The following is a 23,448-nucleotide window of genomic DNA, read 5'->3' on the forward strand; positions in this document are numbered from 1 at the left end:
AGGGACACCCAGAGAGATTCACAGAGTTACATGGAGAAGAGAAGAGGGAGGAGGGAGTTAGAGGTGACCCGAATGAGATGAGGTGGAATCAAAAGAGGAGAGAGTAAGCTAGCCAGTAATCACTTCCTTATGTGCGCTCCACAGTCTGGACCACTCAGAGATGTTCACGGAGTTATACAGGGAAGAGGAGAGGGAGGAAGGAGACAGAGGTGGCCCGGAGGATAAAAGGGGGAAATGAAAAGGAGAGAGACAGATCCAGCCAGTAATCAGTGCCCTAAGTGTTCTCCACCATCTGGAACACACAGAGATTCAGAGTTGGGTAGAGAAGAGAAGGGGGAGGGAGGAGACAGAGGCGGCCTGGTGGAGAAAAAGGAGAGTCCAAAGGAGGAGAGAGCAGTCAAGCCAGTAATCTCGCTCCCAAGTAAAAATGGGTACTGAAGATTGGGTTTTTAAAGGTACAAAATTGATAACAAATACCAAAAAGCAAAGATTAAAAATCTAGAGTAGAAGTTGGATTTTCAAAAATACAATATTAAAGAAAGGATGAAGAAGAAAAAAAAAAGTCACAAAAATTATTAAAATATATATATATGAAGTTTACTTTAAAAATAGGGTCTTTTTTTTTGAAAAGTAATAGTAGGTTATAAAAATGAAAATTAAAGGAATAATAGAGGACTTAAAATTTTTTTAAAGTTTAAAAAAAAAGAACAATCATAAAAATAGTAAAGATATATCTAGAACTTTCTCTGATGGTGTTGTGGGCAGTGTGGGGTCAGTTCATTTTCAGATAGTTCCTTGGTCTGGCTTATATTTCTCAAGATCTATAGGCCCTTCCTATATAGTCGGTACTGACGACAGGGTTTTAGGCTATTGCCCCTGTCATTTCCAAGGCAGTTCCCTCTGTTTTAGCTTCTTCTGTTTGCTGGTCTCTTCAGTGTCTGATTTCTGCCCTGACACAAGGCGGGCAGTGGTGGACACTTTTTTTTTAGGCTGACTTGTTCAGTTGTGCTGTGGGGAGGGAGGGTCGCTGCAAACAACACTGGCGTGTGCTCGAAGTGTCTCAGCCACACTGGGCCTGCCCCCGCTTGCGGGGCACACAGCTCAGGCTCTAGGTTGCTCCCCCGGGAACCGTCAGAGGCCAGCCCTTGGCTGCATGCACCTCCCAGGTTTAAGCCACTCAGGTTCAGGCACTCAGGTAGCCCTCAGAGGCACAGACTCGGTTGGGCCTCCGTTTTGTGCCCTTCCCAGGTCCGAGTAGCTAAGATGTTTGGCGAGCGCGGTCGCTGCGACTTATCGCCTCTCCCGTCCCTGCTGCTCAGTTTTCTGGGTGTACAACTGGCACACCTTCTCAGGCAGATGATGACTGTCCAGAACCCCAAGAAGTCTTAGTTAGCAAAGAAGCCCGCTTGCAGTTTGGTAGATAATGTCTCTCTAAGGCTGCGATTGACCCCTTCCGGCCCTTCTGGCTCTGGCTGCCTGTCACCGGAGGGGGATGGTCTGCAGCCAGCTATTTCTGTTCTGTCCTTTGTTCTGTGCGCAGTCTTGGCGGTGTCTTATGTTAGAGCTTTTCGCGTGGTAGCTATCCCACAGTATGGTTTGCTAGCCCAAGTTAGTTCGCTCTGGTTACCCTTGGGGCATTCGGCCCGATCCTTAAAAAGCAATGCAGCCCGCGCCTCCCTGCCCAGCCCCCACTTGCTAGTGGGGGATGCAGGCGTCTGCGCTGCTTCTCCGCTGGGGGAGTTACCGTTGGGCGCCTGATCTGCGGGGTTTAATTATTTATTTATTTTTCCTCCCTGTTATGTTGCCCTCTGCACTTCCAAGGCTCACCACAGACTCGGCAGTGAGAGTGTTTCCTGGTGTTTGGAAATTTCTCTTTTTAAGACTCCCCTCCCGGGACGGAGCTCCATCCCTACCTCTTTTGTCTGTTTTTTTGTCTTTTATATTTTTTCCTACCTCTTTTTGAAGACAATGAGCTGCTTTTCTGGGTGCCTGATGTCCTCTGCCGGCCTTCAGAAGTTGTTTCGTGGTATTTACTCAGTGTTTAAATGTTCTTTTGATGAATTTGTGGGGGAGAAAGTGGTCTCCCCGTCCTGTTCCTCCGCCATCTTAGGCCTGCCTCAGGACCAAACCTATAGATCCTGAGTGGCATGGAATGCTGCCTTTGCCCCTAATGCCTTATTCCTGTCATATTGCCCATTACGGTACCTTATTAGTAAGATTGAAATGGAGCAGGACCCTATAGATATTGTTCTTCATGTCCTCTACCTGCTTTTTTTCTGTGGAAACTATTTAGCTAAAGAATAAGTTTAATCAGAGAAGTGAGAACGTGCAGAAACAAAGGAAAACAGTCAAAGGAGGCCAGATAACACTAGTTTAGTCATTAAGCAAAGTCAAGGACTTTTAGTTCCTCCTCAAGGGCTGTATGTATGTGTTAGTCACTCAGTTGTGTCTGACTCTTTACTACCCCATGGACTGTAGCCCACCAGGCTGTTCTGTCCCTGGAATTCTCCAGGCAGGAATACTGGAGTGGGTAGCCATTCCCTTCTCCAGGAATCTTCCCGAACTAGAGATTGAACCCAGGTCTCCTGCACTGCATGCAGATTCTTTACCGTAAGCTACAGTAAATTCCAGGAACAGAGGGGCCTGGCAAGCTAGAGTCCATGGCGTTACAAAGGGTCAGACCTGACTGACTGACACACACACCAGGGCTGTAGATAATGTTTTGAGCCATGTCTTGTGAGCTGTCATAGATACTGAAACCCCCACCAGGTGGAGAAGTTAATTATATGATGACCAGATTGTAGCCAAGACTTAAGCTGACACAGTTCCAAGAGCTGGCCTCAAGAAATGGAAACCAACCAACCCTGGAACTAAAGATTAACTGTACTTAAAGCATATCAAGATGATGCTGATCAGACCACCAGTGACCAATTTCAGATGCCTGTCAGAGGTGACTGTGCTGTTTCTGTATGTAGCCCCTCCCTTGGCCTATAAAAGCTCTAGCCCACTGATTGTTGGCTGGGAGAGTAGGGGTTGCCTTTGGACAGTCCCCCACCCCCAGCTGCTGGCATCCAAAATAAAGCAAAGTGTCCTTTTCACCAGCCTTGCCTCTTTATTGGCTTTTGAGCAGTGAGCAGCCGAACCCCACTTTTACATGATGACCGTTTATTTTATGGCCCAAGCTGGAACACTTGAGAGTAAGGTGAGGGGATGCTCAAAATAATTAATACTTATTTCTTTGAAATATTTATTGAGCAAAGTGTTGCCTTTATTGTATGCTATTAACCTCATGGCAAATAGATGGGGAAACAATCGACAATGAGAGACTTTAGTTTTGGGGGCTACAGAATCACTGCAGATGGTGACTGCAGCCATGAAATTAAAAGATGCTTGCTCCTTGGAAGAAAAGCTATGACTAACCTAGACAAAATATTAAAAAGCAGAGATATTACTTTGCCAACAAAGGTCCATCTAGTCAAAGCTATGGTTTTTCCAGTAGTCATGTGTGGATGGGAGAGTTGGACTATAAAGAAAGCTGAGTGCAGAAGAATTGATGCTTTTAAACTGTGGTGTTGGAGAAGACTTTTGAGAGTCCCTTGGACTGCAGAGAGATTCAACCAGTCCATCCTGAAGGAAATCAGTCCTGAATATTCATTGGAAGGACTGATGCTGAAGCTGAAACTCCAATGCTTTGGCCACCTGATGAGAAGAACTGACTCATTTGAAAAGACCCTGATGCTGGGAAAGATTGAAGGCAGGAGGAGAAGGGGACAACAGAGGATGAGATGGTTGGATGGCATCACCGACGGACATGAGTTTGAGTAAACTCCGGGAGTTGGTGATGGACAGGGAATCCTGGCATGCTGCAGTCCATGGGGTCACAGAGTCAGATATGACTGAGTAACTGAACTGAACTGATAAACCTCAAAATATGTTAAACTACATTAAAGACTTTTGAATTGATTGTTCAAACATTAAAAAATATCAAAAGCTGATTACTGTTAGTACATATTCATGTACTTTTATCAGTTTCTTACCCTTCAGTTCAGTTCGGTTCAGTTGCTCAGTCGTGTCCGACTCTTTGCGACCCTGTGAATCTCAGCACCAACTCCCGGATTTTACCCAAACTCATGTGCATCGAGTCAGTGATGCCATCCAGCCATCTCATCCTCTGTTGTCCCCTTCTCCTCTTGCCCCCAATCCCTCCCAGCATCAGAGTCTTTTCCAGTGAGTCAGCTCTTCGCATGACGTGGCCAAAGTACTGGAGTTTCAGCTTTAGCATCATTCCTTCCAAAGAAATCCCAGGGCTGATCTCCTTTAGAATGGACTGGTTGGATCTCCTTGCAGTCCAAGGGACTCTCAAGAGTCTTCTCCAACACCACAGTTCAAAAGCCTCAATTCTTTGGTGCTCAGCTTTCTTCACAGTCCAACTCTCACATCCATACATGACCACTGGAAAAAGCATAGCCTTGACTAGATGGACCTTTGTTGGCAAAGTCTCAAATACCATATCACTGATACTTTAATGAAGGAAGTATTTTTTCAAAATGTTTTCTATTTTTTCCCCTGTAGTTACCTGCCACCTTCTTTAAAATTGCATTTTATGGTTAATATATTTGAAAGTGCTGATACCTTCTATTGAATAGTCTCCACAAACTTTATTGTTTTTAGTTGAGCAGATACACTCCCTGGACGCTTGATAAGCATGTATTCCTAAAGTTGGAAGTACAGAGGAGGTTTACCAAACTTAGTAATAACAATTATGTGTTCAAAAAAGTGAAAAATATCCAGGGTTGCTGCTAAACCAGATGAGGTGCCAGCAGAACAGGTGTAAGCCAGACCCATCTAGGGCTGTTGTACAGAATGCCTCTGATTTAACATCTGCGTAAGTACAGCTCCATTTATTTGCTTGTTATTGGACCCAGATGTTCGCTAGCTGACAGACCCCTGTAGTGAACCTTCCTTTCTTCATAGGAGATGAAAACACGTAAAAGGATCCACGGAGTGTTACTAATTTGAGGAGGAAAATGTATTAGTAAAAATATTAAGTTAGGAAAAATTGGGAGAAGGGACTAGGAAGTGTATCCCAGCTTTAAAGTACTGGGCGTTTTATAGCCGAGAAAAATTTAGCCACATCACTAAGTCTCAGGATTATCTCTTAATCACACAGAAACATTTGTGAGACAAATGATCCACATATGTGGCTAGAATTTATAGAAATACTTCATTTTTATTTCACACTTTTTGTGGTACTTATTTTAAGTATTTTTTTTCCTGTGGTACAGTCCTGCTGTATCTGGAAAGATGCTGCTTTTTGAGTCACTTCAGAGCTGTTTGGGAGGGATGGACATGGTGAGGAAATGGTGAGATCCTTTCCTATCACCAGACCCACCTGACCAATCTTTCCGGTCAGTGAATGACATATTGCAGCATAGTATTGAGTTTTTTTCTAAAGCATTTTCAGAATGCTATGTTGGTTTTTTTTTCCTTTAAAGATGCCTTTTCTTAATAAGAATGTTAGTATGTATTGTTTAGAATATATATCATATTTCATATTTTAAAAATCAGTATACTTTCTTCAGAATTTTATTTCAACTTGGGACCTAGATTACTTTGCCAAATAAATGTATTATTTTCATAATGCAGCAGAATATAAATTAGAAGGAAAAATGCCTTATCAAAAATATTTTTTAAATGTATCTGCTCATTTTTTTCCAATGGCCACTTCTCCTGTGGAAAGTATATTAATATCTCCTCTACATTGAGTCAGAAAATAATGTTCTTCTAAGCAGTTTACAGCAAAACACGCATACCTCAAACATACTGTGCTTAAACAAAGTACTCTGGTAGCAATCATTTGAAAACCATTGATGGAAAAAAAAAATTATATTTTGATATATAAATTCTTCCCCGCCCCAAAACTCAGTTATCAGGAAATCTAAGTACTATCAAGAAGCTGTCTTAATGGATTTGAATTTTATTCGCTCCTTCACCTCTTTCTTCCTAGTTGTGGCTTTCTGTTTTTGTTTGGTTGCTTTTTGTCAACAAAAGGCAAAGGTAAAGGCATTTACTGATTCATAGAGGAGGGTAGTGCGTGATATATGGTCAAAGAATTTATGACACATGGAAATTACATTTCATTTAACCTAGAATAGATTGAAGTAAGGTGGACATGACATAACATTTTAAATGTTTTTGTTTTCTCTCCATAGATTTGAGGGGGAAAAAAATCACTTCTCACTGTACTGGATAGCAAAAATTAAGTGACTTCCTCTACTGTGAACCATGGCACTGTCGTTCCGGAAGGACTTAGAAAAATACAAGGACCTGGATGAAGATGAACTCCTTGGGAATCTGTCAGAAATAGAACTGAAACAGCTGGAAACTGTTCTGGATGATCTTGACCCTGAGGTAGGTGCTAGGTCATAAAGAGAAATGAAATAATTTTTGAAACCCTTTGATACTAAGTAGCTGCCTTCGAGCACTTATCTTTTTCATGACTTCCCTGACACTGCCCTCCCACTCCTTCCCTTTTTCCAAATGAACATTTTGCCTCCTTCTCAGTTCCCCCACGTTTGCCTTGTATCTCTAGTAACTAGTCTAGGCATTTTTTTCCAACGTTTTTATTTTCAAACATATCCTGAAATTTTCTCCCTTTTAAGAAATCTTTTCTCTCTGGGCAGGGAATAATGTTTTGTGTAAAATACAGCATATGCCAGCCTCTGTGCCTCTTCAGGGCTTCTATACCAGGATGGTTGCAGTGTAAAAAGTGTCTCTTGAAGGTTCTTCATGACCTTAAATCTAATGCTTACCTTTCTGAAAAATGCTGAACAAACTGGATCAAAGTTTCCAGTCATTGGTAGAATAGATCTAAGTAGACTCTGGGCAGTACTGCAATCCATGTAAAGCAGACCTGAATATATATTTTGTTTTCCAAAATGGATGTTGTTTATCTTATACATTACTTAAGGCTAAGGTAGAGACCCTTGATCCTTGAATTATTAATCCCTGATATGTTTTTGGGGGCAGCAGCAGATGGGTGGGGGGTGAAGGTAAGTGACAGTGAGGGGAGAACACTGAGTTAATGGCTCCCTAATCTAAAGGTAATGACTATTTGCTGCGCTTCTTTTCTTTACCGTGTTTTATTATGCCAAGACATTGATTTTTAGTGCCTCTTATGGATTGTGGTAGAGTTTGTTTTATGAAAGTGTTCTTGTCACTACCACATATTTATTTCCTGCGAGAATATTTTTTAATTTTATTGAGCATTACACTCCTGTTCTCAGCATTACTTCAGCACGTGGTTAATGTGTCTGCACTACAGATCAAATCCCTTAACCATAATTGTTATTGTAAGGAAGATTTTTTTAGTGCACCTAAGTCTGTTAACTCAGAATAACAGTGCTCTTTTGCATGTCACAGCAGAATCTTCCCCAGGTAGTTCAACCTATCAGCCCTATTTGAATCAAACAGTAGGAACATAAAGCTTTCATCTAGTCCAGTTTCTCAGCCTTGGCGCTATTGACATTTGGGGCTGGGTCATTCTTTGCTGTGGGCTGTCTGATGCATTATAAGAGGTTTAGCAGTATCCTAGACCTTTGCTCACTACATACTAATAGCACACCCTCCTGTTTTAAAATGTACCTGGGATTTTGTCTTAATCAGTTCTGGTAAGATGACATGTAAAAATACTTACTTGAAAGAAGAGTTTATTACAGTTCCCAACAGCAGGAGGCACACCAAGCTGCACAGGGCTGCAGGGGAAGCAGGGGGTTGGCCAGGAGTCAGAAGGAATGAGGAGCAAGTGTGGCTTAGAACTTTTATTGTGCTTTCCAAGGGAAAAAACAGGTGAGACAGAGTAAGCAAGTGTGGGCAAGCTTAGGATTGGGCAGTTTGAATAATTTCAGTGTCTCTGGGCTACAGGAGTGGCTTCTAGTTATCTGGTATCTGGTCCTGGGCCGATTTAGGGCAGAGCAAGTACTGGCTTCGTGTGTGAGAGGTAAAAGAGGTGGTTGGGGGTATAGTCTCTGGTTTTTGTGTGAAAGGCACACTGATGACAGACAGAGTAGTTTGCTATCCCTAGGAACTGATTAGCCTTGCGAGGGGCGTTCTTTCCAGAATTAGCAAGGCCCCCACAATGTCAAAGCATCATAAAATACAGAAAAATTCAAAATATGGTTAACATGCTCTCCCGCCAGTTGTGACAATCAAAAATATTTCCAGATATTGCCAGTTGTCCCCTGGGGAACAAAAACACCCTTAGTTGAGAAAAATTGATTTAGCTCTTGTCCTCTGTTTCACAGATAGAAAACAAAAAGTTAGGTGACTTGCCTCAGTTTTACATTTATGGGAAGACCTGAGACTAGATGCTTCACTACCTGACTGATGCCTGGTAGAGTCTAGTGGTCTTTCTGTTAAATGACAGTGAGTCCCCTTTAATTTGTGCCGTAAGCTTAGGTCTAAAAGCTGATGGCTTTTATTTTCTTATTTGGAAATCCATAGCCTGCTTCTTGTATGGAGAGACTTGAGTTCTAACTTTTGGATGTATTTTGTAAACTCCCCAATCCTAGTTGTGACTCCTTGACCCCTGGTACTATTAGTTGAGACTAGAAGAACAGTGATGTTTATTGACAGCTTGATGCAGTGTGAATATGATATCTCATTATAAATATTTTGGAGGGCTATCTTACTTTCCTTATGCTACATTCAGTTTACTTATTTGCTAACTTAACTGTTTTTTGAAACTTCAGTCTCCAAAAGACAGCCAGTCAGTCTAGGCAAAAGCTATTTTTTCAATTCTAAACTGGGAATTATTAAACAGCATTTCACTGTAAGGGAGAAGCATGTAATTTTAATGAGATTTTAATCTATTTATTAATAGATAAAATGTACTTTTATCTGTTAAGTAATTATGATCTATTAACTTGAGATCATATTATATTAACTGGGGCTTTCCTCGTAGCTCAGTCGGTAAGAGTCTGCCTGCAGTACAGAAGACCCAGGTTCGATCCCTGGGTCGGGACGATCCCCTGGAGAAGGGAATGGCAACCCACTCCAGTATTCTTGCCTGGAAAATCCCGTGGACAGAGGAGCCTGATGGGCTACAGTCCATGGGGTCACAAGAGTCAGACATGACTTAGTGACCAAACCCAACTTGATTAAAGTGTACTTCTAATAAAGCTTAGCTTTTGGACTCCAAAGCCAGATAGCTCTCATTTATTTTGTGGTCAAAGACTGTATTTAAGGAGCCAGGATTCTAGCTAATGTATCATTTAAAACCTGTATGTTTAATATGGGCTTGAATAGGCAGGTGGAACACTGCAACTCTATTGCTACCACCATGAAATAGCAGTATATGTATAAGGGTCTTGTTGATGGTGAAGGGAAGTAGCTTGTATTAATTTGCCTTAATGAGCATTTTTCTTTAAAAATATCCTCGGGACTTCCCTAGTGAACTAGTGGTTAAGACTGTGCCTTCCAATGCAGGGAGTGTGAGTCTGACCCCTTGTCTGGTAGGTAAGATTCCACATGCTTTGAGGCCAAAAGAATCAGAATATAAAACAGAAGCAGTGCTGTAACAGATTGAGTAAAGACTTTAAAATGATCAACATCAAAACAATCTTTTTTTAAAAAGTAGTCTCAAATCCTTATTCAGGGACTTCCCTGATGGTCCAGTGGCTAGGACTCCACGCTGTCAATGCAAGGGGCGCAGGTTCGATCCCTGGTCAGGAAACTAGGTCCCACATGGGGCAGCTAAATATCCCTCATGCCACAACTAAAGACCCCATGTGCCACAACGAAGGTCAGAGGTGCCGAGTGCTGAAACTGGGACCTGGCACAGCCAAATGAATACACAAAATAAATGTATTTTTAAAGTCTTTATTCAGTAATTATTGGGGGTGGGAAGCAACCTATATATCTCAGGTACTATGCTAGGCTTAGGGATGCAAGAGTGATCTAAACAAGCGTGGTCTTTGCCCTCAAAATAATCATGCCGTATAAGAGCATATAATGGGAGGTTAGGAGAAGCTTTCTGTGGAGGGATGAAGCTGCATTCTGAAAAATGAATAACAAAAAAGGATGGACAGAACATCCCAGGGAAGGAAGTATATGGCAGGTACAAGGGAGGAACAAGGGCTGATGGAGCTAGAATGGAGAGGGTGTGTGAGGTGAGGCTGGGATAACCTCTAGGGTGGGGGGATGGGGTGGGAGTGAAGGTGGAAGAGTATTTGGCAACTGATCCAGGGAGACCAGTTGAGAGACCTCTGCAATTTTCCATCCCAGCTTGGATCGTAGTGTAGACCAGAGTAATTGTGTTAGAGGTGGAGGAAAGTTAGACAGTTCTTTAGGAAGTAAAAATGGTAGGATGGTTGGTTGGGAGTGGATTCCTCATGTGAAGCTCTTGCCTTGATTTCAAAGCCAGAGGGTAGAAATCTTGTGTTTCTTTTTTTTGTTCTTATAGACAGTTTTGTGTTGTAGAAACCTTTTTGGGGCATGGTTAGGAACAGATCTCTTTTGTATTTCATCTTGAAAGATGAACTTTCTGTGTAATACATGCAACATTACATGAGGAAAACACAAAAGATGAATTTTATGCAAATTATTGTGGATTTCAGCAAATGGCCAGAGTTGAAGTGCCATACCATATTTTTAGTTATACAGTGAAAATTTGTTTTTATCATTGTCCATATAAGATTACCCCCAATGAAAAATGGTCTTATAACAGCCAGGAGATTCAACATCCTCACGAATATTCGGAGGTACTTCAGAACAGAGTTGGCCCTTTTATGTGACTTTTTGTCTGCCTCCCATTTTCAAAGCAAAGAATACTTAAGAACTGTGAGACAAGGTAATATCACCTCTTTGGTTTTTGACAAGCAAAAGGATGACCCTCACATTGTCTAGTCACTGCTTGTTATTCTTGGGCTTAGTGAAAATACAGAGTGGGACCTAAAAGAGACAACTTTAGTCCATCGCCTCCCACCTCTCCCGCAACCGTCAGTTGCTCCATGCACTCAAAAAGACGGTACCCATGTGGAAACCTAGGGATATAACTTTGCCAGAGAATCTCTGTGTGTCTTAGTACATGAGTAGCCAATGACAGTGGTTGCTCCAAATACATCCTAGTTCCAATGTATACACACATACGTACACATAGAAGTTGAACACATTGCGTTTAAACACAAACAAGTAAATGTTAATTGCCTGATATACTGTATGTATACATATTTTTCTTGTGAAAAAAATCTTTATGATGAAGTAGACATTATGAAGGACTATGATGTATATAGTCATTTAGCATTCTTTTGCAATGAATGTTACAATATTTTCCATATATACATATATGTTGAGCTGTTATTAAGCATCACAAACTATTTTTTGTTACGGTCCCAGAACACTTAAAAAATAAAGGGTGTTTCCTGCTAGTAGAAGACTCTCTGAAGAAGAGGTAAATGTGCCTATTTTAAAAATAGTGTAAATTAATTCTACCTAATTTTAAAAAACTTCATTTGGAATACTTTTATGTTGCTGCCCTCGAACCCTGTAATGAAGTCTTCAATGCCTACATCTCATTCTAGTCTATAATTGTTTCTTAGATGGGTAACATCTGGACACATACAGCATTAGCATTCTTGCTGGTCATAATGGCTGATTCATTCTCTTTGGCAGAACGCCCTTCTGCCTGCAGGGTTCCGGCAGAAGAACCAGACATCAAAGTCTGCCACAGGGCCATTTGATCGAGAACACCTCCTTTCATATCTGGAGAAGGAAGCTTTGGAGCATAAGGACAGGGAAGACTATGTGCCCTACACTGGAGAAAAAAAAGGTAAGTACAAAACTTTGAAGCACAAAACGTGATTCAGTAGCACTTGATTTTTTTTCTTACAGGTAGAACTGGAGAAAATATTTTTAAAGCTACATCATGGATAGCCTCAAAGATATAATACTGTTGACTTTAAAAATTTTTAGGTAATTTGGGCATTTCTTTTATGTTCATTAACTTGGCCCGTAAGTTCCTTGTTAATGATTTTGTTAGTGAGGTTTTATTACATAGTGATTACATAGTGATTCTCTGAGGAACTCTTTAGTTCTCAATGTAACAAATACTAAAAGTTAACTGAGGTAAAATTTTAAATGCAATACTACATTACACAATGCAGTGATGTCAAAGCACCACTCAATCCTAACTCTTATGTTTAAAGTGGAATGCCATTTAAAAAAATTCAGGTCATATTTTCAAAGACTTTTTAAGACCCTACAGCCTTCTTTACAGCCTCTAATCCAGTGATTCATAACCATTATAATTTTAATTATCAATGCTTCATAATTATTACTTTTGGGAAATTCTTCGAGCCCAGGTCCTTCCCACTGAAGATTTTGACCTTAGCTAGCCTCAGTGGAGAACGAGTACAGCTATGTTTTTTAAAGCTCGCTATATAATAATATTTAACATGAAATAGGTTAAGTTCCTCAGCTTTCAATACAGGTTGGCCTGAAAAGCCAGATTCTGCTTGCTCTCCTGTTGAGAATACTGTGCACGGAGCCCTGGGGAATGGTGGCAGCAGTAGACCTGATCTTCAGTTCTTCCAGGCACTGCTTTTACATCTGAATCCTTCTTAGACCAGGCAGGGAGAATGGTTAGAGCATGGTGCTTTCTCCTAGTGAGGCTTTAGCTTTTTTTTCAGGACGGAAGCCATTCTCAAGAATACGGCCACAGCTCTGTCACAGGGTTACCCCTTAGCTGCAGGCAAAGGTAGAAAATTCATTTTAGCATTTTCATCTCCGTAATAGACAAAGGTTGTGAATGGCTTTTTAATCAGTATTCACGAAGTCTGCATCAGGCCTTTTCAAAATTACCTATTATCCCCAACTCCTTTGCTCTTTTTATCAACCCCACATCTCCCTCATCTCTAGTTGAGAATCAGTGCCTTACTTAGATACTTATGTTTGTCAGTGTTCTACAGAGAAAGAACCAAAAGGGTGTGTGTGTCTGTGTGTAGAGACAGAGATTTATTTATTCATTTGTTCATTCATTCCTTTTTGTGAAAATTGAGGTATAGTTCCTGTACGAAATATAAGTTTCAGGTATACAACACAGTGATTCACATTTTTAAAGGCGATACTTCATTTGGTTATTAAAAATATTAGTTATATTCCCTGTGCTGTACAATATGTCCTTGTAGCCTGTTTATTTTATACATAATGTGTCTGTCTGTGTGTTCATTTGTGTCTGCCTCTTTGCAACCCCATGGACTGTAGCACACCAGGCTCCTCTGTCTACGAAAGTTTTCAGGCAAGAATACTGGAATGGGTTGCCATTTCCTACTCCAGGGGATCTTCCTGACCCAGGAATCAAACCCACGTCTCTTGAGTCTCCTGCATTGGCAGGCAGATGTCTTAACACGGAGCCACCTGGGAAGCCCACACATAGTAGTTTATGCCTATTAATACCCTGTCCCTATTTTTCCCCTCCCCTTGTCTTCTCCTGCTGGTAACCACTAGTCTGTCTTCTGTATCTGTCAGTCTGCTTCTTTTTTGTTATATTCACTAGTATATTCTCTCTTTTTTAGATTCTACATGTAAGTGATAACATACAGTACTTGTCTTTGTCTGTCTGACTTATTTCACTAAGCATAATACCATCCAAGTTTATCTGTTTTGTTTCAGATGGCAAGATTTCATTCTTTTTTTTTTATATAGCTGAGTAGTATTCCATTGTGCATACATACCACAACTTCTTTATCTGTTCATTTGTTGATGAACACTTAGGTTGCTTCGATATCTTGGCTGTTGTGTTATAAATAATGCTGCTGTGAATACTGAGTGCCTGTATCTTTTTGGATTAGTATTTTTATTTTTTTCAGATATATACCCAGGAAGTGGAGTTGCTGGATCATATGGTAGTTCTGTTTGCAGTTTTTTGAGGAACCTCCATACTATTTTCCACAGTGGCTACTCCAATTTACATTCTCACCAAGGGTCCCCTTTTCTCTAAATCCTCACCAACTTTTGTTATTTTTATTCTTTTTGATGATCGTCATTCTGACAGGTGTGGTGTGATATCTCATGATTTTAATTTGCATTTCTCTGATGATTAATGATGTTGAGATGTGCCTGTTGGCCATCTGTTTGTCTTCTTTGGAAAAATGTCTCTTTAGGCCTTTTGTCCATTTTTAATTTTTTTTTTTTTGATGTTATGTTTTATGAGCTATTTGTGTATTTTTGGGTAGTAACCCTTTATCAGTCATATCATTTGCAGATATTTTTTTCCCATTCAGTAGGTTGTCTTTTCATCTAGTTAGTGATTTCCTTTGCTGTGCAAAAAGCTTTTAAGTTTAATTACATCCTTTTGTTTATTTTTGCTTTTCCTTTGCCTTAGGGGACAGACCCAAAAAAGGACTGCTAGGATTTATATCAAAGAGTGTTCTCTGTATGTTTTCTTCTGGGATTTTTATGGTTTCCAGTCAGACATTTAGGTCTTTAATCCATTTTGAGTTTATTTTTGTATATGGTGTTAGAGAATGTTGTAATTACATTATTTTACAGGTAACTTTCTAGTTTCCCCAGCACCACTTATTGAAGAGACTGTCTTTTCTCTGTTGCATATTCTTGCCTCTTTTATCATAGAAGATTTGACCATAAGTGCATGGGTTTATTTATGGGCTCTCTATTATTTTGATTTGATCTGTGTTTCTCTTTTTGTGCCAACACCATGCTGTTTTGATACCTGTGGCTTTGTAATATAGTCTGAAGTCAAGGGAGCCTGATTCCTCCAGCTTCATTTTTCTTTCTCAAGATTGTTTTAGCTATTAGGGGGTCTTTTGTGTTTCCATATAAATTTTAAAATTATTTGTTGTAATTCTGTAAAAAAGAAAAAAATGCCTTTGATATTTTGATAGGGATTACATTGAATCTGTAGATAGCCTTGGGGAGTATGATCATTTTAACAATATTAATTATTTGAATTCATGAACATAGTATGTCTTTCCATCTGTTTGTGTTGTCTTCAGTATCTTTCCTCATTGTCTTAAAGTTTTCTGAGTATAGGTCTTTTACCTCCTTAGGTAGGTTTGTTCCTAAGTATTTTATTCTTTGATGCAGTTGTATAATAGGTTGTTTCCTCAGTGAAAATAGATTTATTGTAAGGAATTGGCTCATGTGATTATGGAGGCTTCAGTTCAGTCACTCAGTCGTGTCTGACTCTTTACGACCCCATGAATTGAAGCACGCCAGGCCTCCCTGTCCATCACCATTTCCTGGAGTTCGCTCAGACTCATGTCCATCAAGTCAGTGATGCCATCCAGCCATCTCATCCTCGGTCGTCCCTTTCTCCTCCTGCCCCTAATCCCTCCCAGCAGCAGAGTCTTTTCCAATGAGTCAACTCTTCACATGAGGTGGCCAAAGTACTGGAGTTTCAGCTTCAGCATCATTCCTTCCAAAGAAATCGTAGGGCTGATCTCCTTCAGAATGGACTGGTTGGATCTCCTTGCAGTCCAAGGGACTCTCAAGAGTCTTCTCCAACACCACAGTTCAAAAGCATCAATTCTTTGGCGCTCGGCCTTCTTCACAGTCCAACTCTCATATCCATACATGACCACAGGAAAAACCATAGCCTTGACTAGACGGACCTTAGTCGGCAAAGTAATATCTCTGCTTTTGAATATGCTATTTAGGTTGGTCATAAGTTTTCTTCCAGGGAGGAAGCGTCTTTTAATTTCATGGCTGCAGTCACCATCTGCAGTGATTTTGGAGCCCCAAAAAATAAAGTCTGACACTGTTTAAGTCTAAAATTGATCAAATAGGCTGGCAGGCTGGAGACCCAGGGAAGAGTTACAGTTGTAGCCCAAAGGCAGTCTTCTGTCAGAATTCCTTCTTGCTCTCAGCGAAGATCAGCCTTTGTTCTGTTAAGGCCATTGACTGATAGTAAGACCCACCACATTATTGCTTTCTCAAAGACTACTGGTTTCAATGTTAATCTCATCCAAAAAATGCTTTCACAGAAACTTCTAGAATAATATTTGACCACATAGCTAGGCACCATGCTAAGCCAAATTGGCATATAAAGTTAACCATCACACTGCTGTTATGCTGGTTATGTCATGTTCCTTGGGTTTTTGGGGGCCAGAAAAGGCACTGAAAACCAATGCCTAGTTTTGAAGTGTGGAAAATCACAAAGACAGAAAAAGCATCAATTTCTTTGCATTTATCAAAGAAAAGACTGCTGGCTATATTTTCATATGTACAGCCATACTTGTAACACTATTTAAAGCTTCAGTCCTGTTTATATAGAGGAACATAATTTTACAAGACTGCTTTTTACAATTATGTGCATTTCATGTGGACTCGGGGTGTACAGTGAGGAAGAAGAACGGATGTAAGAAACAAAAGGAGAGATGTGAGAAAGATATGGTGGGAAAAATATGGAATTTGAGGACAAGAAGAGAAAATAAGAGATGTGAAAGAGCTGCATTTGTTCTCAGCTGACCCAGGAAGTTCCCCAGTATGCTCTTGTTTCATGATCTCCAGTTATCTTGAAAAAGATCTTGGAGGGTTAGAGGAGATAGGAAAGAAGGGGGAGAATTGTGGAAAATAACAAAATATCAAAAGGGAGAAATGATAGAGGTGGGGAATATGGTGATGATAGAAAAAATATTATATCCTTAACTATAAAAGTTTTTGTTTCCTTTTATATATAATCTTTTTTCTTATTTTTTACTTTGCATTGTAAATGGGTATGAAATAAATGGAACTGGCTGAATTAAAAAGTAATTTTGCATTCACAATTAGTGGTTTTCATTTTATAATACATTCAGTATTTTTACTGCCTCTTTCACCATATATGTCTGTTGGGTACTATTTATAAGCAGCTTTGATGCAGTGATTAGTACCACATCATTTTAAAAAAATAAACTCTTTATTGAAGTGTAACATGGTTACGGAATTTGCCCAAATAAGGAGGATACAAATCAATAAACTGTATAGTGAGCACACCCATGTAATCACCACCCAGGTCAAGACATCAGCACCTCCAGAAGATCCCTTCATTTCCTCCCAGTCACTTGTCTGTCTTCTTCCCAAAGGTAACCACCATCATAACTTTTAATACAGTCATTAGTTCTGCTTATTTTGACATTTGTGTAGATGGACTCACATAACCTGCACATCTGCCCTGCCTACTTCATAGTTTTTGAGAGGATAAAATTTGTTCATGAAAATCAGTGTTAAAAATCATTTATAGTGTAATCATTGTACAGGATCATATGGTGTTGTTACCAAATAAGAGATTTCCATTCTCTGTCATGAAGGAGTGGTTCAGAACCACAAAACATAAGTGTCTGTGTGTATGTTTTTAAAGATTTATTGATTTATTTTATATTTTGGCTGTGGTGGATCTTCATTGCTGATGCAGGCTTTCTCTGATTGCAGCAAATGGGGGCTCCTCTCTAGTTGAGGTGAGTGGACTTCTCATTGCAGTGACTTCTTTTGTTGCAGAGCATAAGCTGTGAGTCACGTGGGCTCAGTAGTTGCAGCTTATGGGCTCTAGGCTCGGGCTCAGTAGTTTTGAGTGCATGGGTTTAATTGCTCCACAGTGTGTGGATGTGACTGGTGATAGAAGCAAAGTCTGATGCTCTAAAGAGCAATATTGTATAGGAACCTGGAATGTCAGGTCCATGAATCAAGGCAAATTGGAAGTGGTCAAACAGGAGATGGCAAGAGTGAACGTTGACATTCTAGGAATCAGCGAACTAAAATGGAAAGGAATGGGTGAATTTAACTCAGATGACCATTGCTGCAGGATTCCTGCAGGCAGGAATCCCTTAGAAGAAATGAAGTAGCCATCACGGTCAACAGAAGAGTCCGAAATGCAGTACTTGGATGCAGTCTAAAAAACGACAGAATGATCTCTGTTCATTTCCAAGGCAAACCATTCAATATCATGGTAATCCAAGTCTATGCCCCAACCAGTAACACTGAAGAAGCTGAAGTTGAACAGTTCTATGAAGACCTACAAGACCTTTTAGAACTAACACCCAAAAAAGATGTCCTTTTCATTATAAGGAACTGGAATGCAAAAGTAGGAAGTCAAGAAACACCTGGAGTAACAGGCAAATTTGGCCTTGGAATACGGAATGAAGCAGGGCAAAGACTAATAGAGTTTTGCCAAGAAAACGCACTGGTGATAGCAAACACCCTCTTCCAACAACACAAGAGAAGACTCTACACATGGACATCACCAGATGGTCAACACCAAAATCAGATTGATTATATTCTTTGCAGCCAAAGATGAAGAATCTCTATACAGTCAGCAAAAACAAGACTGGGAGCTGACTGTGGCTCAGATCATGAACTCCTTATTGCCAAATTCAGACATAAATTGAAGAAAGTAGGGAAAACCACTAGACCATTCAGGTATGATCTAAATCAAATCCCTTATGATTATACAGTGGAAGTGAGAAATAGATTTAAGGGCCTAGATCTGATAGACAGATTGCATGATGAACTATGGACAGAGGTTTGTGACATTGTACAGGAGGCAGGGATCAAGACCATCCCCATGGAAAAGAAATGCAAAAAAACAAAATGGCTGTCTGGGAAGGCCTTACAAGTAGCTGTGAAAAGAAGACAGGCAAAAAGCAAAGGAGAAAAGGAAAGATATAAGCATCTGAATGCAGAGTTCCAAAGAATAGCGAGAAGAGGTAAGAAAGCCTTCCTCAGCGATCAATGCAAAGAAATCAAGGAAAACAACAGAATGGGAAAAACTAGAGATCTCTTTAAGAAAATCAGAGATACCAAGGGAACATTTCATGCCAAGATGGGCTCGATAAAGGACAGAAATGGTATGGACCTAACAGAAGCAGAAGATATTAAGAAGAGGTGGCAAGAATACACAGAAGAACTATACAAAAAGAGCTTCACAACCCAGATAATCACGATGGTGTTTTCACTCATGTAGAGCCAGACATCCTGGAATGTGAAGTCAAGTGGGCCTTAGAAAGCATCACTATGAACAAAGCTAGTGGAGGTGATGGAATTCCAGTGGAGCTATTTCAAATCCTGAAAGATGATGCTGTGAAAGTGCTGCACTCAATATGCCAGCAAATTTGGAAAACTCAGCAGTGGCCATAGGACTGGAAAAGGTCAGTTTTCATTCCAATCCCAAAGAAAGGTAATGCCAAAGAATGCTCAAACTACCACACAATTGCACTCATCTCACATGCTAGTAAAGTAATGCTCAAAATTCTCCAAGCCAGGCTTCAGCAATATGTGAACCGTGAACTTCCTGATGTTCAAGCTGGTTTTAGAAAAGGCAGAGGAACCAAAGATCAAATTGCCAACATCTGCTGGATCATCGAAAAAGCAAGAGAGTTCCAGAAAAACATCTATTCCTGCTTTATTGACCATGCCAAAGCCTTTGACTGTGTGGATCACACTAAACTGTGGAAAATTCTGAAAGAGATGGGAATACCAGACCACCTGACTGGTCTCTTGAGAAACCTATATGCAGGTCAGGAAGCAACAGTTAGAACTGGACATGGAACAACAGACTGGTTCCAAATAGGAAAAGGAGTACATCAAGGCTGTATATTGTCACCCTGCTTATTTAACTTCTATGCAGAGTATATCATGAGAAACGCTGGGCTGGAAGAAGCACAAGCTGGAATCAAGATTGCTGAGAGAAATATCAGTAACCTCAAATATGCAGATGATACCACCCTTATGGCAGAAAGTGAAGAGGAGCTAAAAAGCCTCTTGATGAAAGTGAAAGAGGAGAGTAAAAAAGTTGGCTTAAAGCTCAACATTCAGAAAACTGAGATCATGGCATCTGGTCCCATCACTTCATGGGAAATAGACAGGGCAACAGTGGAAACACTGGCTGACTTTATCTTTTTGGGCTCCAAAATCACTGCAGATGGTGACTGCAGCCATGAAATTAAAAGATGCTTACTCCTTGGAAGGAAAGTTATGACCAGCCTAGATAGCATATTCAAAAGCAGAGACATTACATTGCCGACTAAGGTCCGTCTAGTCAAGGCTATGGTTTTTCCTGTGGTCATGTATGGATGTGAGAGTTGGACTGTGAAGAAGGCTGAGTGCTGAAGAATTGATGCTTTTGAACTGTGGTGTTGGAGAAGACTCTTGAGAGTCCCTTGGACTGCAAGGAGATTCAACCAGTCCATCCTAAGGGAGATCAGTCCTGGGCATTCATTGGAGGGACTGATGTTGAAGTTGAAACTCCAATACTTTGGCCACCTCATGTGAAGAGTTGACTCATTGGAAAAGACTGTGATGCTGGGAGGGATTGGGGGCAGGAGGAGAAGGGGACGACAGAGGATGAGATCACTGGATGGCCTCACCAACTCAATGGACATGAGTTTGAATGAACTCTGGGAGTTGGTGATGGACAGGGAGGCCTGGCATGCTGTGATTCATGGGGTCGCAAAGAGTCGGACACAACTGAGCGACTAAACTGACTGATGTATGATATTCCCAAACCAGGAATCGAACTGGTGTCCCATGCATTGTAAGGTAGATTCTTAACCATTGGATCATCAGGGAAACCCAAAGATTAGCTTTTGAGTTTCAACACTCTATCTGGTGGAAGAAAACACTACCACTCACACTTGATGGAGCCAGTCCTTAGCAACCATGTTACAAGTGTCTAAGGAAGGCCAAATTTATCTTCATCAGTTGGGGAACTTTGGTTACAGAGCTGTTTTGAAATACAGCTAAAAGAGGGCTCTAGGCTTTTTAAAGCCACCCTGGATCTCATCGTTAAGTTAGTTGGCCTTGGTTATCCATAGTCACTAATCTGCCTTCCTTTCTTTGGGTCTCATCCCCAAGATCTTGATCACATTCAGAATAAATTATCTACATCGTGTTAGCATACCTTCTAATCAAGCTAAATGTGAATCCCCTCCTTAGCTCTGAAAATTCAGAAGTTTGTTTTTTTAAGCTGTTACTTGAATACCTAGGTTGAGTCCCAGGTTTCTTAATGCCTTATTTCATAGGAGATAGACTTTTAGATGAAGGATGTCTTCCTAGAAGGAAGAGGTTCTCCTGGTTCTTCTTAAAACAATTTTGCAAACCTATTAAGAAATAAAAACATTTTACTTTTTTGCTGTGCTCAGACTAGATAAGAATCCATAAAATGTGCCATTAGTCTCTAAATCATTTTTCTTACTAAGATCACTGGTCTTAGAGTTCAGTCCCTACTGGCAGAATTAGCTTTCTGTGCCAGGGAATGTTATAGCAATTCACTCAGTTTCTTGAGTTCCTTCCAGCTCTTTCTAGAATCTCATAGGAATCTTTCATTGTAAATTATTTTAAAAGATCAATCAGGTGACTCAATTCTTTTTTAAGGAAAAAAAAATTGGAAACTACTAAAAGGAATAGTTATCCAACTACTTTCTCATATTCTGAGACTAAATGATGATTAATTATACTTGTTACTTTTTCACTTAAAGGCACACTGTCTTTCTGGAGCTAAAATTATACAGAACTAGTGTGATGAAAGGGAATCCCCATAAAATTGAGAATTAGACATTTTGTGATTTTTCTTTTTGACCATGAAGAAAAACTGTATACTCATGCCAAATTTCATCTTTCTGGATCATCTCAAAATGCCTTGAAAAGACCTACAGAGTAAGAATACTTGAGGGTTGTTATATAGAAATAAATTAGTAATTTCAATTTGTGATTTGTGAAATAATCGTAGTTGTACATTTTTGGAATTAAAAGCATAGGTCAAAATCTGAGGAGGAGGAGGAGTTAATCCTAATTAGGTGAATTTTAAGGCATTATATCTTCAGTGCATTTGAGGAATGTCTTGTCCTACACTAATGAATGTTCTGCTTTTAATAATTGTAGTTTTTTTGACAGCAAGAAGAAGGTATTAGGCAGCTAATAAGGCACAGCTGTCAAAAGATATATTAAAGATTGTTTTTAAGTACATTGTTTACAGTAGAATCCACAATACACATCTATTAGGTCATCTAGATCTAACCATCTTGTGCTGATCCTGGAAAGTGAAGTCAAATGGGCCTTAGGAAGCATCACTGCAAACAAAGCTAGTGAAGGTGATAGAATTCCAGTTGAGCTATTTCAATTCCTAAAAGATGATGCTGTGAAAGTGTCCCACTCAATATGCTAGCAAATTTGGAAAACTCAGCAGTGGCCACAGGAGTGGAAAAGGTCACTTTTCATTCCAGTCCCAAAGAAAGGCAATGCCAAAGAATGTTCAAACTACCACACAATTGCACTCATCTTACATGCTAGCAAAGTAATGTTCAAAATTCTCCAAGCTAGGCTTCAACGGTACATGAACCTAGAATTTCCAGATTTCAAGCTGGATTTAGGAAAGGCAGAGGACCAGGAATCAAATTACCAGCATCTGCTGGATCATCAAAAAAGCAAGAGAGTTCCATAAAAACATCTACTTCTGCTTTATTGACTTATGCCAAAGCCTTTGATTCTGTGGATCACAACAAACTGGAAAATTCTTCAAGAGATGAGAATACCAGACCACCTTACCTGCCTCCTGAGAAATCTGTATGCAGGTCAGGAAGCAACAGTTAGAACCAGACATAGAACAATGGACTGATTCCAAATTGGGAAAGGAGTATGTCGAGGCTATATATTGTCACCCTGCTTATTTAACTTATATGCAGAGTACATCATGCAAAATGCCAGGCTGGATGAAGCACAAGCTGGAATCAAGATTCCTGGGGAAAATATCAATAACTTCAGATATGCAGATGACACCACCCTTATGGCAGAAAAGCAAAGAACTGAAGAGCCTCTTGATGAAAGTGAAAGAGGAGAGTGAAAAAGGATGGCTTAAAACTCAACATTCAGAAAACTAAGACCATGGCATCTGGTCCTACCACTTCATGGCAAATAGATGGGGAAACAGTGACAGCCTTTATTTTGGGGGGCTCCAAAATCACTGCAGTTGGTGACTGCACCCATGAAATTAAAAGATGCTTGCCCCTTGGAAGAAAAGCAACCTAGACAGCATATTGAAAAGCAGAGACATTACTTTGCCAACAAACTTCCGTCTAGTCAAGGCTATGATTTTTCCAGTAGTCGTGTATGGATGTAAGAGCTGGACTATAAAGAGCTGGACTATAAAGAAAGCTGAGTGCTGAAGAATTGCTGCTTTTGAACTGTGGTTTGGAGAAGACTCTTGAGTGTCCTTTGGACAGCCAGGAGATCCAACCAGTCCATCCTAAAGGAAATCAGTTCTCAATATTCATTGGAAGGACTGATGCTGAAACTCCAATACTTTGGCCACCTGATGCGAGGAACTGACTCATTGGAAAAGACCCTAATGCTGGGAGAGATTGGAAGTAGGAGGAGAAGGGAGTAACAGAGGATGAGATGGTTAGATGGTATCACCAACTCATGGACATGAGTTTGAGTAAACTCCAGGAGTTGGTGATGGAC

At 40.2% G+C, this 23,448-nt stretch overlaps 1 protein-coding gene across 1 annotated transcript in view; it reads left to right on the top strand.

Moving 5' to 3' along the window:
- The window catches only part of TMOD3 (tropomodulin 3), a 98,332-nt gene that overhangs the window by 42,233 nt on the left and 32,651 nt on the right, over window positions 1–23,448 (top strand). Inside the window, exons 2-3 of the mRNA XM_040226528.1 lie at window positions 6,213–6,411; window positions 11,671–11,827. Of these exons, the coding sequence (XP_040082462.1) occupies window positions 6,286–6,411; window positions 11,671–11,827 (283 nt within the window). The 5' untranslated portion in view covers window positions 6,213–6,285. The remainder of the gene's footprint in view (window positions 1–6,212; window positions 6,412–11,670; window positions 11,828–23,448) is intronic.

The sequence above is a fragment of the Oryx dammah genome, unplaced genomic scaffold (genome assembly GCF_014754425.2).
Source record: "Oryx dammah isolate SB20612 unplaced genomic scaffold, SCBI_Odam_1.1 HiC_scaffold_26, whole genome shotgun sequence".
In the NCBI taxonomy this organism is placed as follows: domain Eukaryota; kingdom Metazoa; phylum Chordata; class Mammalia; order Artiodactyla; family Bovidae; genus Oryx; species Oryx dammah.